Source organism: Perissodus microlepis, chromosome 17 (assembly GCF_051167445.1).
Source record: "Perissodus microlepis isolate ML-2025 ecotype Zambia chromosome 17, ASM5116744v1, whole genome shotgun sequence".
NCBI lineage: Eukaryota > Metazoa > Chordata > Actinopteri > Cichliformes > Cichlidae > Perissodus > Perissodus microlepis.
The window spans coordinates 13,893,249-13,906,779 of NC_140477.1; the positions used below are offsets into that span (position 1 = coordinate 13,893,249).

The following is a 13,531-nucleotide window of genomic DNA, read 5'->3' on the forward strand; positions in this document are numbered from 1 at the left end:
GTGCAGGAATAATTATACCTAATGAAGTGGCCGAGTATACATACACAGTAACTTGGGATTTACTCTTTGTTTACATTTTCTGTATGTCTATGTATGGACTCTCACAATACTGCATTCAGTATTTTTGTGCTGTTTTGCAGTCAGTCTGATCCTAAATCTCTGATTCTGTCAGAATCACAATACCAGCTGCATTTGGTTGCAGTCTATCCCCTTTGTGTATGTTTGCACATATGACATTTGCTTTTGTACAATTTGTAAAAGGAAGGCCTGAGGTAAAAAAAAAAAAAAAGTGCAATAAATTGTAGGGCCTTACTATCATGTAGTTCGTTAGTCAAGTGAAATCTAACTCACTTCCTTCTACGCAATACTCCACTAAGTATCCGTCCAGCCCAGCAGCTCCAATGGTTTCAGGTGGACGCCACTTTACCGTCACAGTGGTGTCAGTAATGTCATCCACGACCAGCATGGTGGGTTCACTGGTAACAGCTGTGTGGAGATAAATGTTTTCGTCACTTGGGTTTAAACAGTGAATGTGAACAAGATGAGAAAACATCCATTTTGGCAAGTCATAAACACGTGACTAAGGCGCCTCTCACTTTAGCTGGCATGCCATCAGTCTCCCTGTCAGATCCCATTAGCCCCTGCTCTTGCTATCTATTCTTGTATTCTGAATCACATTTAACTCCTGCTGAACCCTCTGACAGACCTGATCTCCTAAACCTCTAATCCACAGATGATTTGGCAGCCATTATAAAGACATATTTAATATCCTCTAAAGCTCTTGCGTGTCCAGTGGAGGTCACAGCCAAAATGCTTGGGATAGTGGGTATGAGGGGGAACAGCTGTGTCGCTGGGGTACCAAGGGCAGATCAGACACGTACTATCACAGGACCCCACTTTAAAATTTTGCCCATTATAATAAAGCCTTATGTAAGACTGTATTATTCTTCCTTAAATAGAATTTTTGCAGATCATAGGTCATAGGTCATAGGTTTATGGTACTAAGAAATGTTTGGGGGACTCACCGAGAGGAGTAAAGGCTTTGGAAGGTTCACTGGGTTTGGACACACCGATGGCATTGACTGCAAAGATCCGCACTTCGTACGGCACTCCTTCAATCATCTTCTTGGGTTCAAATGTAGTCTCCTTGATCAGGTCAAAGTTCAGTCTCATCCATCTGGAGCTCTGCTTCTTTTTTCTCTCAATGTAATAGCCTTTAGAGGGCAGCCAGAAAGTGTTATGTAACATCAACATATGCATGTAAACCTTGGTAACAAGTGTGCTGCAAGGTTTACCTAAGATTGGTGAGCCTCCATCATATTTTGGAGGTTCCCATGTCATAGAACACCAATCACCACCCACCACTGGGACCAAGGGAGCTTCAGGAGGGTCAGGGATGTCTGAAGACAACACATGATTCAAAAATGATTCAAAAAGCAAGTTAAGAATTGTGTATTTTATATTTTGTTTGAAAGGTGCTGCACTGTCTTACCAACAACCTTGATTTTGACACTAGCTGTGGCTTCACCAGCCTCGTTCTGCAGAACTATCTTGTAGTTTCCTGTGTCCTCCCGCTCAGTGACCTCAATTGTCAGACTCGTGTGGTCGCTGTATGTCTCAGCGTGGACGCGGTGACCTGACTCGAGAATCACCTGAGGTAAAAGAGATTAAAGGCAAAAGACACAGAAGACCTCGTGAGTACCATGTGAGGACATAAAAATAGATTTTTTTGTTCACAAATTAGTCTTTCTATGAAAAAATAATATTTACATTATAACTCTAAATGTGATATTCACTGACATGGTACTAACTAGCTACCAAGCAGGTTACAACAAACGTTAAAACTTCAATCACAAGAAGGTGAAAATAAGACGGTAACCTGCTTGCAGCTAGAAAAAAAAAATCGGTGGTTGGACTGAATTTTTTCACATTTAGTGACAGATTGCAAAGAGCTGCAGTTACTGCTTTCGCAAAGGTCAATTCTGGGAGGCAACCTGTCTCCAAATAATTACAGTCCAGCAAAGTCAGCAATCATGCTTGGAGAGATTAGAGGTGTGTAAATAACCAAAATAAACCAAAATTATAAATGCGGAGAGATTGACAGCACTTTGCAATCAGTCTGACTCAGTCTGCACAAATGACTCAAAGTGTCTTTGTAATAGGGGACTTGACTCAGCTGGCTGCCTTCTGGTTGTATTCCTATATAAAAGCAATGTTATCGAGTACCTCTGTCATTTGGCAGTTACATTTCTGTCCTGCAGCAACTACGTCACTATTTGTGGAGGTATTTCTGTTTCAGATCTCTGAGGTTCTGGCTGAACTCTGAATGTAAATAGTTAATGTGAATTTCTGCAGACAGCAAGAGATCTGAAGTTTTTTCATCACTGTTAATCCGTGTATGACCATAAATGGATTACATATAATTGCCAAGCTGACCCCATTCAATCTCAACCTGATAGCAGACTGACTCCATCATTTTGCCATTTTATCACCATCTTGGCATGCCAATGTCACTTTCAGAAAGCCAGCTGACTACAAGTGTCTACAAGCATTTCAAACACAACAAGATTGCAAGTTCATTGCACATGGTGACAATAATTTGTCATGCCTCAGTGTCCAGTGGCAGTTTTGCCTAGTGTTGCTCTAGCACAGCACACACGTGTATAACCATAGATATATATTTCATTCTTTAATTAAAAAAACAAAAAACAGTTATCATCAGTAATACACCTATGTTCCTTTTAACAGGCAAAATATCCACTAGAGTGTCAGTTCTGACCAAATAACAAAAGGATGATATCTGAATATAATGAATGAAACAAATTAATATAGTCATGAGTAATATAGCCAATTTTTAATGATTCAAAGTGCATAAACAATACGGTTATTACAGACAGAGCAGTTTTGAGTTGGGCTAAGGCGCTGTTGTTTTTTGTGTTGGTAGTGGGGTGAGTACAGAATCAAAGGGCCTCACCCTTTCACCCTTCATCCACACCACTCTGGGTGCTGGTTCTCCACTGATTGGGATTTCTAAGCGGAGTTTATTTCCTGCCACGACAGTTACAGTGTTGTCTGGGAAGTTCAAGCTGTCCAAGTGTACCCTCGGAGGGTCTGCAGAAAATCAAACGAGGTCATTAGAAAGAGAGAAAGCATAACAAACAATAAAAAGGAGAAAAAAAGCTCTTGTCCAGTGAAGCTTCGTTTTTGTACCAATGATGTGGATTTTGGCAGAAAGGCTCTGTGAATACCCCTCAGGTACAAAAGTGTAATCTCCTGCATCGTGAAGGGAGCTGGCTGCAATTTCAAGTCGGTGGACTCTGAAAAAACAGAAATGTGTGAGACAAACGTTTAATAAAAACAGCTTTTATTGAATAGAGTTCCATAGCAAGGTCATACTTATTTCTGTGTATGATGTTGAGGCGATCGCTAGGTTGGATCAGCTGTCCGTTCCTGTACCAGCGGCCTGGGACATTTCCTGGGTAAATCTCACAGTGCAACTTGATGGGCTGACCCAGCAACACCGTCATGTCCTGCAGGTCCTGGTACACCTTCAGTGGTTTCACTAAATAAAGTATAGAGGAAGGCCAGGATAGAAGCTGTTTCTTTAAGAAAGCATGCAACCAGTAGTAAGAATTTAAATACAGAGAAGATGCTTCATACAGTCAACTTGTATATGAGCCTCAGAGGTGCCACCAGAGGCCATGATGGAGTATGTCCCAGTATCGTCTCGTGAGGCGTCATCAATCACCAAAAAGTGTTTAGTTCCCTCACACTTAACTCGATATCTCGATCGCACCCCTGTTGGAACCTCAACACCATTCTTCAACCTGAAAGAGCATTTGAAATGGTCACACACCGACAAATAAGCAGTGAACAATTTACAAGTGCCGAACATGATGGTGAAGATTTGATCACTTGATGTTTCCTGAAACACTGGATGAGAAAAAGAGGCAACTTCTGAAGGAGCTATTAGATTTTAGCACATCCCAAAGATTCTGAGTGGGGTTAGGGTCTGTCTTATGTCTCGTGTTCTCTGAACCACTCTTTCACAATCTGAGCCTGAGTTCTCTTTACATCGCACAAGTGGAAATGCTCTTACTTTCACAATTAAAAGGAGCTGTGAGTGCTACAGTTGATGGATTACACCGCACACTTATATAATCTCTGATCATGATCATTTAATATCTTTTTCATGACTGCATTCCTTCCACAGAGAGGATTCCTTCCGGGTTTTAATAATGGTTGGACAGTTCTTCACACAGTTTTAGTTTTATTAATTTCCATAGAGGTTTTCTTTTCTTGGTGCGGGGCAATAACCCGACACTTCTGAAATGGAAATTACTCACTGCATCAGCTGCCCTTCCTGACACACTCCCAGAGGGATTTGTGTCTTCCTCCAGGACTGAACCAGGCATCTCTTGTTTGTTAGGCAAAACCACCACATTAGGGAGCCACTTACTCAATGCATTAGTTAGTGTTAAATAACACGTTGCTAGCCAAGGCCGATTTATGACTGCAGTAATTATCTCTTCTAATAAAATAATAGTTATGTCAGCTAAGTTAAGTCAGGCGGTGACTTTTTTTTGGCCAGACAGTATATCGGGTCTGATTACTGAGCTCTTTCAAATGTCTATTTTTTTGTAATACAAACACTTTTTTAGGTTGAAATCATATTTTACCATACACATAGTTTGAGTAACAAAGCAAACCTTAAGGAGCTTTTAGTTTGAGCTTTTTAATGATTTTCTTGTTTGTTTATAGCACAAGTCGCATTCATGTGTTATTATGTTAGTCATAGCATGTTTAAATGCTTCATTTTCAGTCTTACCATTTGACTTGAGCACCTTCCTCTGAAACTTCACACTCTAGCTCAATCCTCTCGTTCACTGTGGTCTTCACAGGCTCAATACCTTTAACTATCTTAACTGGTAACTCTGTTGGACAAGAGGGAAGAAAACTAAATGATTGGCTCCTTAAGCCAACAATTCTTAGTGGCTGTTTTAAAAAGTTCAATTAATCACGTTACCTTTGACAAAAAGCTCTGTGCTACATTTCTCATCTCCTGCGACTACCGAATAGGCTGCGTCATCATTGGCGGTGCAGTTGTTGATGACCATAATCCTTTGTGTGCCCTTATGCTCAAAAATATACCTAAACAGGAAGAACGTTAATTAGGTCGCTCATCACACAGTGGTCCCAAGATAGGAATGTATATGATTTCGAATTGGTGATTACAGAGAATAAACACTATTAGGAAAATCAAATGTACAGTAGCTGCAAAATTTAATTGTCATCTTTCAGTCAACATGCTTTAAAAATGCTGCACACAGCCAGAAGTGAAAATACATACAGAAAGGTGAGGCTCACAACAAAACTGTGACATGGAGAAGGGAGAGTGGATGAATGGACTTACTTCCTTTGACTTAAGGTCACCAGTGGAGCCAGAATGGGGCCGGAGCACAGGAAGTGCAGAGCAAGTGATTATGGTAGACAGGAAGGAGCACCATGATATGACAGACAAACAACAAACACAAAGAAACATCATGCCTGGGGGGGTACAGCAACAATGTTACAAGAAAGAGGAGCAAATGGGAGAAAGTCTTTGGAGAAGGGAGACCTGGAGACCAAACCCAGAAAACAGCAATATCCTCCCAGATGGCTTTAACGCTGGATGGCTTTGAACAGAATTAGCTTAATACTGCTTATCTATAAAGAATCTATAATCTCAAGAGGCCTTGTCTTTTGAATAAAAATATGCATGTCTTTATCCATTTACATGCCATTTGGAGGCTGATAACATGAAATAAAAGCAAAATTCAGCCTCTTCTTCTGTCTCTTTACTGTGCTTTGAAATCAAAAAAAAAAATATCTAGTGTGGCAAAAACATTGCTCTGACTCTGCTGTTAATGCGCTGTTGCAAGATACGTTATATGATATAGCCTGTTAAAAGAATGAAACCAGTACAAACATATTTTTGTGCACTGGAGGAATCTGAAAAAACTCCTCTATCCTTTCAAAAACATTATAGTTGGAAAAACAAATCTATTCAGCCTTAATACGAAGAATCTTGTCGAAAAAGATGATTTTTCGTAATGCTTTGTGATCCAGTATCTATTAAAACTGTTCCAAAGCCAGACTTTGTTAAAGACCTGTGAAGGAGGTACCACATTTTTCCTGTATAGAGGAGGACATATACAGCAATTAATGGCAGTTACAGACAGCATATGAAATCATACTCTACATGTACACCCAAATGTAGCTCTGAATTCTTAAAAATGCTAACATGTTTGTTTGATATTTGAGCCACATTAGAGTTGAGACTGTTACAGTGTGCTGGAGGTCAGCTGGCAATGGTTCACAGTGCAGTGGACTAAACTGGCTGCAGATATGTTGCATTGTTATATTTCAAGATGTCTTACTATGCCACTGTTGACTGTTGATTTGTTTCTTTTGGGGGGTATTTGTACCAGTGTTTGTGTGGAGTAATGTGCAATGAAACATGTGAACCATTGTGCTTTAGGCTGGTGACAGAATGAAAACATTTACCAGAGGACTGGTAAATGAAGGAATTGTCACAAATAAAGTGCATTTCTTAATACATAAAATGCATTTTATTTGCGCAGTGCTGAACCCAAGAAGACAAAGAACTGATCAATAAGGGAAAAGGTCATTACATACTTGGGTGAGGGCCTGATTTCCTGTCCATTCTTGTACCACTTCAGTTCAACTGTGGGGTCAGCCAGGTCCACCACTAAGCGGATCTTTCCGCCTTTATCCACCTGATATGCAGGGTCCAGCTTCTTTGCAAAAGCTTTGAAAAGACAAAACTAAAGTCACAGCAGGATAAAAAAACACAAACACCACAAAGACCTTAATGTCTGAAAAGAGATAAATATTAATATGCATCAGCTGAGCACTGATTTATCTACCTTCCAGCTTCTTCTCCTCTTTAGGCATCTTTTTCAGCCTCTTCAGCAGACCCCTCAGGTCTGTGATGCCGTACATAAAGGCAATCTTTTCATACTGATCTGGCCGGGCGTTCTTCAGGATCTCCCACACATCCACCTCTGGAGTGTCATCCTGCTGTTTGTGCTCCCTAGCGGTGCCGAATATGAAGGAACGATGTGAGGGCAGGATTTATTGGCTGGTGTTTGCAACGTGTCCTGAGGAATCACTCAATGACCTCACACTGATATAGTCAGGAGATTTAATTAAATATAGCAGTCACTGTGAAGTTTTCCTCCTGTTTCTGGTTTAAGCATGCTACAGTATTTCTCTGCAGAGCATTCTTCAGGACATGTCACACAAAGGGATGGGCGTGGTGAGCTGTCTAGTTGTGTGCTCACATTGGCTCTGAAGTTACTTGTTAACAGGGTAGCAGCGCAGTTAATACAAAACACAGTGGTGCTCTTTAACTTGTGGAAGGTCTGTGTCTAACCATTTTAGAATTAATCAAGACAGAACCTTGAAACACAAATACAGATCACAGATAACTACAACTACAGATAACTATCTGGATCATAATAATAATCCTAATATCAGGGTGGCCTGCCTTAAGACTGGGACACAGACCAGTAGCTCCAACACTCCTGGCTTGAGCCTAGCTGGGGGCCTCTGTTGCACGTCTCTTTCTCTTGTTTTAGTAGTTATACTCAGCTTATATATTTGTCTTCATTTTGTTCATCTATATATTGTTTTATTTGGCCAGTTTGGGGGGTAGAAGCAATGGTGATGTCTGCTTTCTTTTGAATATAGTTCTCAAACCACTAAAAACTGTGCAACATCTGTTTATAGCAATTGTGACACAGAAATCCACAAACCTAGTTGTGAGCAATTTAATGCAGAGACTTTTTTCTTTCTACTGTCTGCATCTGCAGACAAAAACAGGATTGTAGCTCAGCTGGACGGAACTCCATCGTCTTTTATATTATATCATCAAAAAGCCTTTTGTCGATGGACACTTTCTCCTGCAAAGGGATTTGGTTGAATTGTTCCTGGATGAAACAGTGTTATTTGTTTCTGCGTCTCTAGTAATTTTCTGCAGTCATTAAATCATCATTAGATCACTAATTTTAATGACTGAGGGTTGTTTCGTGGTGCAAAAAAAGGATATTTACATAGTGTAGTTGTCAGTTAATTACATTAATATTCAGGTACATTATTTTATACCTAAGCTAGCTAAGACTTGAAAAGAGCTCCTTGTTGCGAGCCAGCTTGCCCCTAAAGGTTTTAACTGTCTTGAATAAAATGCAAATAAAAAACTAATAAGACTTTCTAACTTGCTTTCATAGTTTATAGCATGCTTTGAAGGATGAAGATGAACAATTAAATCAGGATTAAAGAGGAGGCTTCTTTAAACAGTAAGGGGAGGAGTTCTTTTTATCAGGGTTAAAACACAAGAACAGTTATAGATCAATCACGTAGAAGGGTTTTTTTTTTCTTTGAGAGATGCTAGCTTATTGAATGCTTAACAGCTTTGTACGATTTGTCTATATGAAGGATGCATGCATTTAAGGGAAACCTGCAACAAAGATTGTCATATAGTTCTTGACATGGCCCATCCCTTTGTTTGCTGGTCGGTTGGTTTGATCACATCACAGATGCTCCGACAATGTTAGACGATGGCAGAAGGAGTGTTAGAGTTACGGGATTAAGGTTAATAAACATGTCGTCCTGGACATGAGTGTATTTATTAGTTTTAAATAGTGAACATTCAATCAGCCTTGTCTTTCATTGACATTTTCCCCAAATGTCTGAAAGCTTTGGGGCTGAATTGAGTAAAATACTATCATATTCTCTACATGTGTTTCTCATTCGTTTATTTTCAAGCAATTATGAAGACGCTAAAATAAACATGGTGGTGCTTGCCTTATATTTCTAGACTGAAATAAATGACAATGTAGTGATAACACTATTTTACAGCATCATTTCTCCATGGCCCACTTGCACTTCATTAATGATCCAAAATGGCGCTCTTTGCCTCATAAAGATGCGACTTGATTTCACAGCTTGATGAAGACAAGTCACCTCAGTGTCAATGCTGCAAGACCCATTTCCATCATTGCTGAGTGCTGGTGGGGCATTTAGGAATGTTGCCTTCAAATGAAGTGTTACCGAACTACTGGAGGCCAACACTCTTGCTCGTCCAATACCTACAGCTACGTTTCATGCTGGGGACTCTACAGGATTACAGTACTCACCCGCAGTAAGGTCTAATCGTTTTAATACCTATGGTTTTCGTTCTACTAACCTCTGATTTCTGAATGTATAGGGGAGAAGAAGAGACAAGCCCAAAATAAATATATAATTTTGTCAGTGAGCAGTGTCACTGACTAGGTCTTGTACTCACACGCTGCAATGTATTTCAAAATTGCATCATGGTGTTTATTTTGAACCACTGGAGTAGCTTTTGCTATTGCACAGAGGTTTTCAAGCTGTAAGGCACACCTCCCACTGGAGGAGGTGCACTTTGGCACCAGGTTACTGTGACTAAATTACTGTGTTATAGTTTCCACATATGCTTGGGTATAAGTGACCAAACTTTTGTGTATGCAGTGCTCTGTGAGAACCTCTGTAAACCATTCTCTAATGTCGACTAAACATCTACGTTGGTTTTTGATGACCAAGATAATAGATAACTAAAGTAAGATAACTAAATAATAATAATAATAATAATAATGAAAAATACATTTTAATGGATTAAAAGCTCTTGTTTTGAATGGCAAATTGTTCTGTAAATCTGGAAAGTTAACTCCAATAACATGCTTTACTTTTTCAGAGAGATATAAGAAAGGTCTGATAGTAAATTTTAAAATGTCCAATGTAGGAGAAACATCTGTCATTTATTGATTTACGGTGCTTAACAAACTTATTAGACCACCATCCAGCACAAGGTTTATGTGATGGCTGCCTTAAATTAACAGTATTGGTATTTACCATATGCATTTGTTATGGGTCTGTAATGGTCAATCCACTAATATATGCAAACTCTTAATTTGAAATATTTTTAATACTGATATAAGTATAAGCAATAAGCAAATAAATATATATTAAAACACAATATTATTTGTCATTAAGATGCCAAAGTACAGTCAAATTTACTTGCATTTCTGAACATAAAATTAATTTTGAACATTAATTTCTGAAGTCCAGCTCGAATTTGGGTAGAAAAACATAAATTCCTAGTTAAAAGTTTGTTATTTGTCTAAAAAAAAATAACATAATTTTAAATTTTAAAAGAAGTTTTTGAAAGAATTCTAAAATATTTGTGGTCTTTGTGGCCTTTTTAAGGACTCTATGTAGCTATCTCATCCATTTAAATATGTTTGCATTTTAGCATTTTTAGCATTTTACTGCAATTTACTGATAAAGAAATGTTTTGCTCACTGGTTAAATCTTACTAATTTTGTTAATAAAATAAAAAGATATGCTTCAGTTCTTTTAGTTAAATTCTTAATTAATTTGTTTGTATGTTGATTAGCTTCCATACAGTCTACAGACACACTTTGGTGAATAAACTTGCTACTGTTGGCTAATAACTTAGCTAACTAAGCTAGCTTCCGACCAAATATGATAATTTTTAGGTGCAAAAAGCAAGACCGCAAGGTTCATGATGCTAAACGGACAGTAATGATGTCCATCTTTTATTACATGTTATACAATATTGAAAATATTGTAGTGTTTTAGTATGAAGATGAAAAGTGGGGACAGCTAAATTTGTCTAGGAAAGGGGCCCGCGGACTTTGAAAACCCCTGTTATAGCTTCTTTGATGATCTGAAGAAATGTGCTTTCCACTCATACAGTAACTGTGTACAAATTAAATTTACAAACGATGTGAAAGAAGAAGAGAATAAAAGTAGATCCAGAAAAGGGGCTTAAAAATACTAAAAAGAACAAAATCCACTCAGGATTAGGATGTGACTCTCACCTATGTTTTAGAAGACCACTAAAGTCAAGCTCTCCTGCATCTTCTTGTCCTTCACTGCTGTTGTTAACAAGGAGAGATTAATAGAGATTTAATCAGAACTGAAAAAGCTAGAAGCACTAAAAACAACGGTAAAAGAGCATCACAAAGCAAAAGCTCTGATCTCAATCGATACATTAGCTCCACGCTAACTCACGATTGGTGCTTACACAGAGACCTTTTTGTGTCTTTTCCCAGATAAAAGCTTGAAACAAGGTGATTTGTGTAAAACACATCCAGAGCTGTCCCGGGCAACATTGCCACAATGTTGAAGTACAACATTGCGATTATGCAATGCAACAGGGATGCTTTGAGTTGCTTTCCAGTCACATTGTTTGGAGGAAGAATCAATGTGCAAGAGTTGGCCTTTAATTACACAGTGAGTGAATTGGTTGATTTGTAATTACCTTGCAGAAAGGTAAATGACATTATTACAACCATCTTGTCACGCTTACATCTCATACAGAGACATTACTTGATGGAGAGGTGTTCAGTGTGCCTAAATGAATGGCACTTTTTCTTATCTTCATTTTTTCAGGTGTCTTTATTAGTATGTATAGAATATTAGAGATCCTATAATAGAAAAATGCCTTGTTTTGAAAAGAAAACATATAAACTCTGTCAAATTCCATAAGGGTCCTGCTGACTCATTCATAAAGGTCTTTTTATTACCTTCTCTTGAAAGCGGATCGAATGTCAATATTCTGTGAGCCCGTTTCAGCTTCTGTAAAACAGTATCAGCACATAGTATGCAATTTTTATGTTTGTGGCGGATTTTTTTTGTTCTAAAGTATTTTAACAATGTGACAAACCTTTAACTTCCAAGTCAAAGGAACAGCTATCAAACTTGTCCTTGTAGTTGACCTCGCACCTGTAGTTCCCAGCATAGTTATCTTTGGCCTTGATGATGTGCATCTCAAATGTGTGGACCTGATAAAAGTTTGTATAAGAGTAACGTTATCACAAAATTTTCTTACATACCTTCTAAAGAAGGTGAGGGTACATGGATACCTTTGTGAGTCGGTCAAAGGTCTCTTTTAGCTGTAGATGTTTTCCTGTCTTGCTGGCCAGATCCATCCATTTCCCTTTAAACCACTTGATAGTTGGTTTGCGCAGAAGATCTTTGGCCTCCACTTTGGCAACAAAGGTGATGTCACCACCTTTGGACAGAAAAATTCGATATGATTAAAAAGAAAGTGTAATTGGGTAGACTAACATAAAAAAAAAGCATGCATTCATATATTGTATACAAATACAGATGCAGAGACTGTTTTAACTTAGATATCAGTGTCGCAGTGAAAACACAGCATATTTTTGCTTCTTTTAGAAAAAAGTCTTCTTTCACTGCAACACATTCAACTGTTGAAGTTGATGTGTTGCAGTGGTCTCTATGTGTGAGTACATTTCGTTAATGGATGCACTTTTAAAGGAAAGCTTAAATGAAGGCAAGCTATTCTTAATTGGTGTATACAGCATTTTTAAACGTACATTGATTAAAAAAATGTGTACTGGGACTATTGGTGTAACACTAAAATGATAAACTAAAAATCAGTTAACATATTTGTTAACACTCTGTCGGGAGCTCTGGTTGCTGGGCGTGTGCGTTTTCCACGAAAATGGCAATTCACTGCTGCAATTTGCTAGCAGTCACCAAAGCAATCACAAGGACATTTTTGGTGCACCATCCTCTTTGCTGCCAGTTTCACCCAGCAACCACTCGCCATACAGTTGGAGCATATAAATTTTTCATGTGAGACCGGAAGTTGCAACCAGTTTCAGGCCTGAGCAACTGAGGGATAAGAACATTTCCAGCTTAGTGGTGTCTCTACTTGTGCTTATAAGTCAAAGTTAGCATCACCAGCAGTGATCTGAAATAAGGCTGAAATAAAGAAAGATATCTTGGCTCTTCTAAATCCTATGCCTACTGCAATCTGTCAGATGGATACAGTTTTCCTTTTTTGCAGGTTTCCCTTTGAAGTCCCTCCTCAGATCTTCTTTCTTCTTCATTCTATTACTCACCCACAGTGACAGCACCACTCTGGGGTCTCTCAATCAGCAGGGTGGAGAGCGGTGGGTTGTCAATGGGCTTGTCCAGTTCGTCTGGTGCCTGACCCTCTCCCAGAGACCACACTGGTCAGTGAGGAAAAAAATCACCTACGTGAAACACAGCTCTCCTCTGCCACAGGCTACAAATAGTACAGTAAGGAGTCTTAGCACCCACCTTTTACTTCTCATCTGAAATTTTTACTTTTACCAGTCCAGAGGTACAAAGACAGACAGAAAGACTAACAGACACACATCACTTCCAGCACTCACGCCTCACACAGCAGCAGGATCTCAGCTTGCAACATGGAAAGCATGAAAGATATGCAAATAGAACAAGCAGCACCTAACTTTTTATTATTATTATTATTATTAAAGAAAAACTGGGTTTATAAATTCTTAATTGTCTGGATACTGCAGTCTTCTTTGGATCCTGGAGGTATGAATGAAGATAATGCTGTTGCCATATGATTGTGATTCACCTCTGTTGGGCACCGTGTTAATACTTTACGAAACTTCACCAT

The 13,531-nt window shown here is 38.8% G+C and overlaps 1 protein-coding gene across 4 annotated transcripts in view; it reads right to left on the reverse strand.

The window, feature by feature from the left end:
* mybpc1 (myosin binding protein C1) overlaps positions 1-13,531 on the reverse strand; it is a 34,924-nt gene that overhangs the window by 7,022 nt on the left and 14,371 nt on the right. For all 4 annotated transcript variants that reach the window (XM_084910187.1, XM_084910186.1, XM_084910189.1 and 1 more), the window contains 17 exons: positions 12,984-13,094; positions 11,976-12,124; positions 11,777-11,894; positions 11,637-11,688; positions 10,929-10,985; positions 6,930-7,096; positions 6,679-6,811; positions 5,027-5,151; positions 4,829-4,934; positions 3,661-3,827; positions 3,397-3,562; positions 3,211-3,317; positions 2,975-3,111; positions 1,493-1,652; positions 1,296-1,400; positions 1,026-1,214; positions 352-486 (listed from right to left, as the gene is read on the reverse strand). In XM_084910187.1, coding sequence (XP_084766313.1) covers positions 352-486; positions 1,026-1,214; positions 1,296-1,400; positions 1,493-1,652; positions 2,975-3,111; positions 3,211-3,317; positions 3,397-3,562; positions 3,661-3,827; positions 4,829-4,934; positions 5,027-5,151; positions 6,679-6,811; positions 6,930-7,096; positions 10,929-10,985; positions 11,637-11,688; positions 11,777-11,894; positions 11,976-12,124; positions 12,984-13,094 — 2,184 coding nt within the window. The remainder of the gene's footprint in view (positions 1-351; positions 487-1,025; positions 1,215-1,295; positions 1,401-1,492; positions 1,653-2,974; positions 3,112-3,210; positions 3,318-3,396; positions 3,563-3,660; positions 3,828-4,828; positions 4,935-5,026; positions 5,152-6,678; positions 6,812-6,929; positions 7,097-10,928; positions 10,986-11,636; positions 11,689-11,776; positions 11,895-11,975; positions 12,125-12,983; positions 13,095-13,531) is intronic.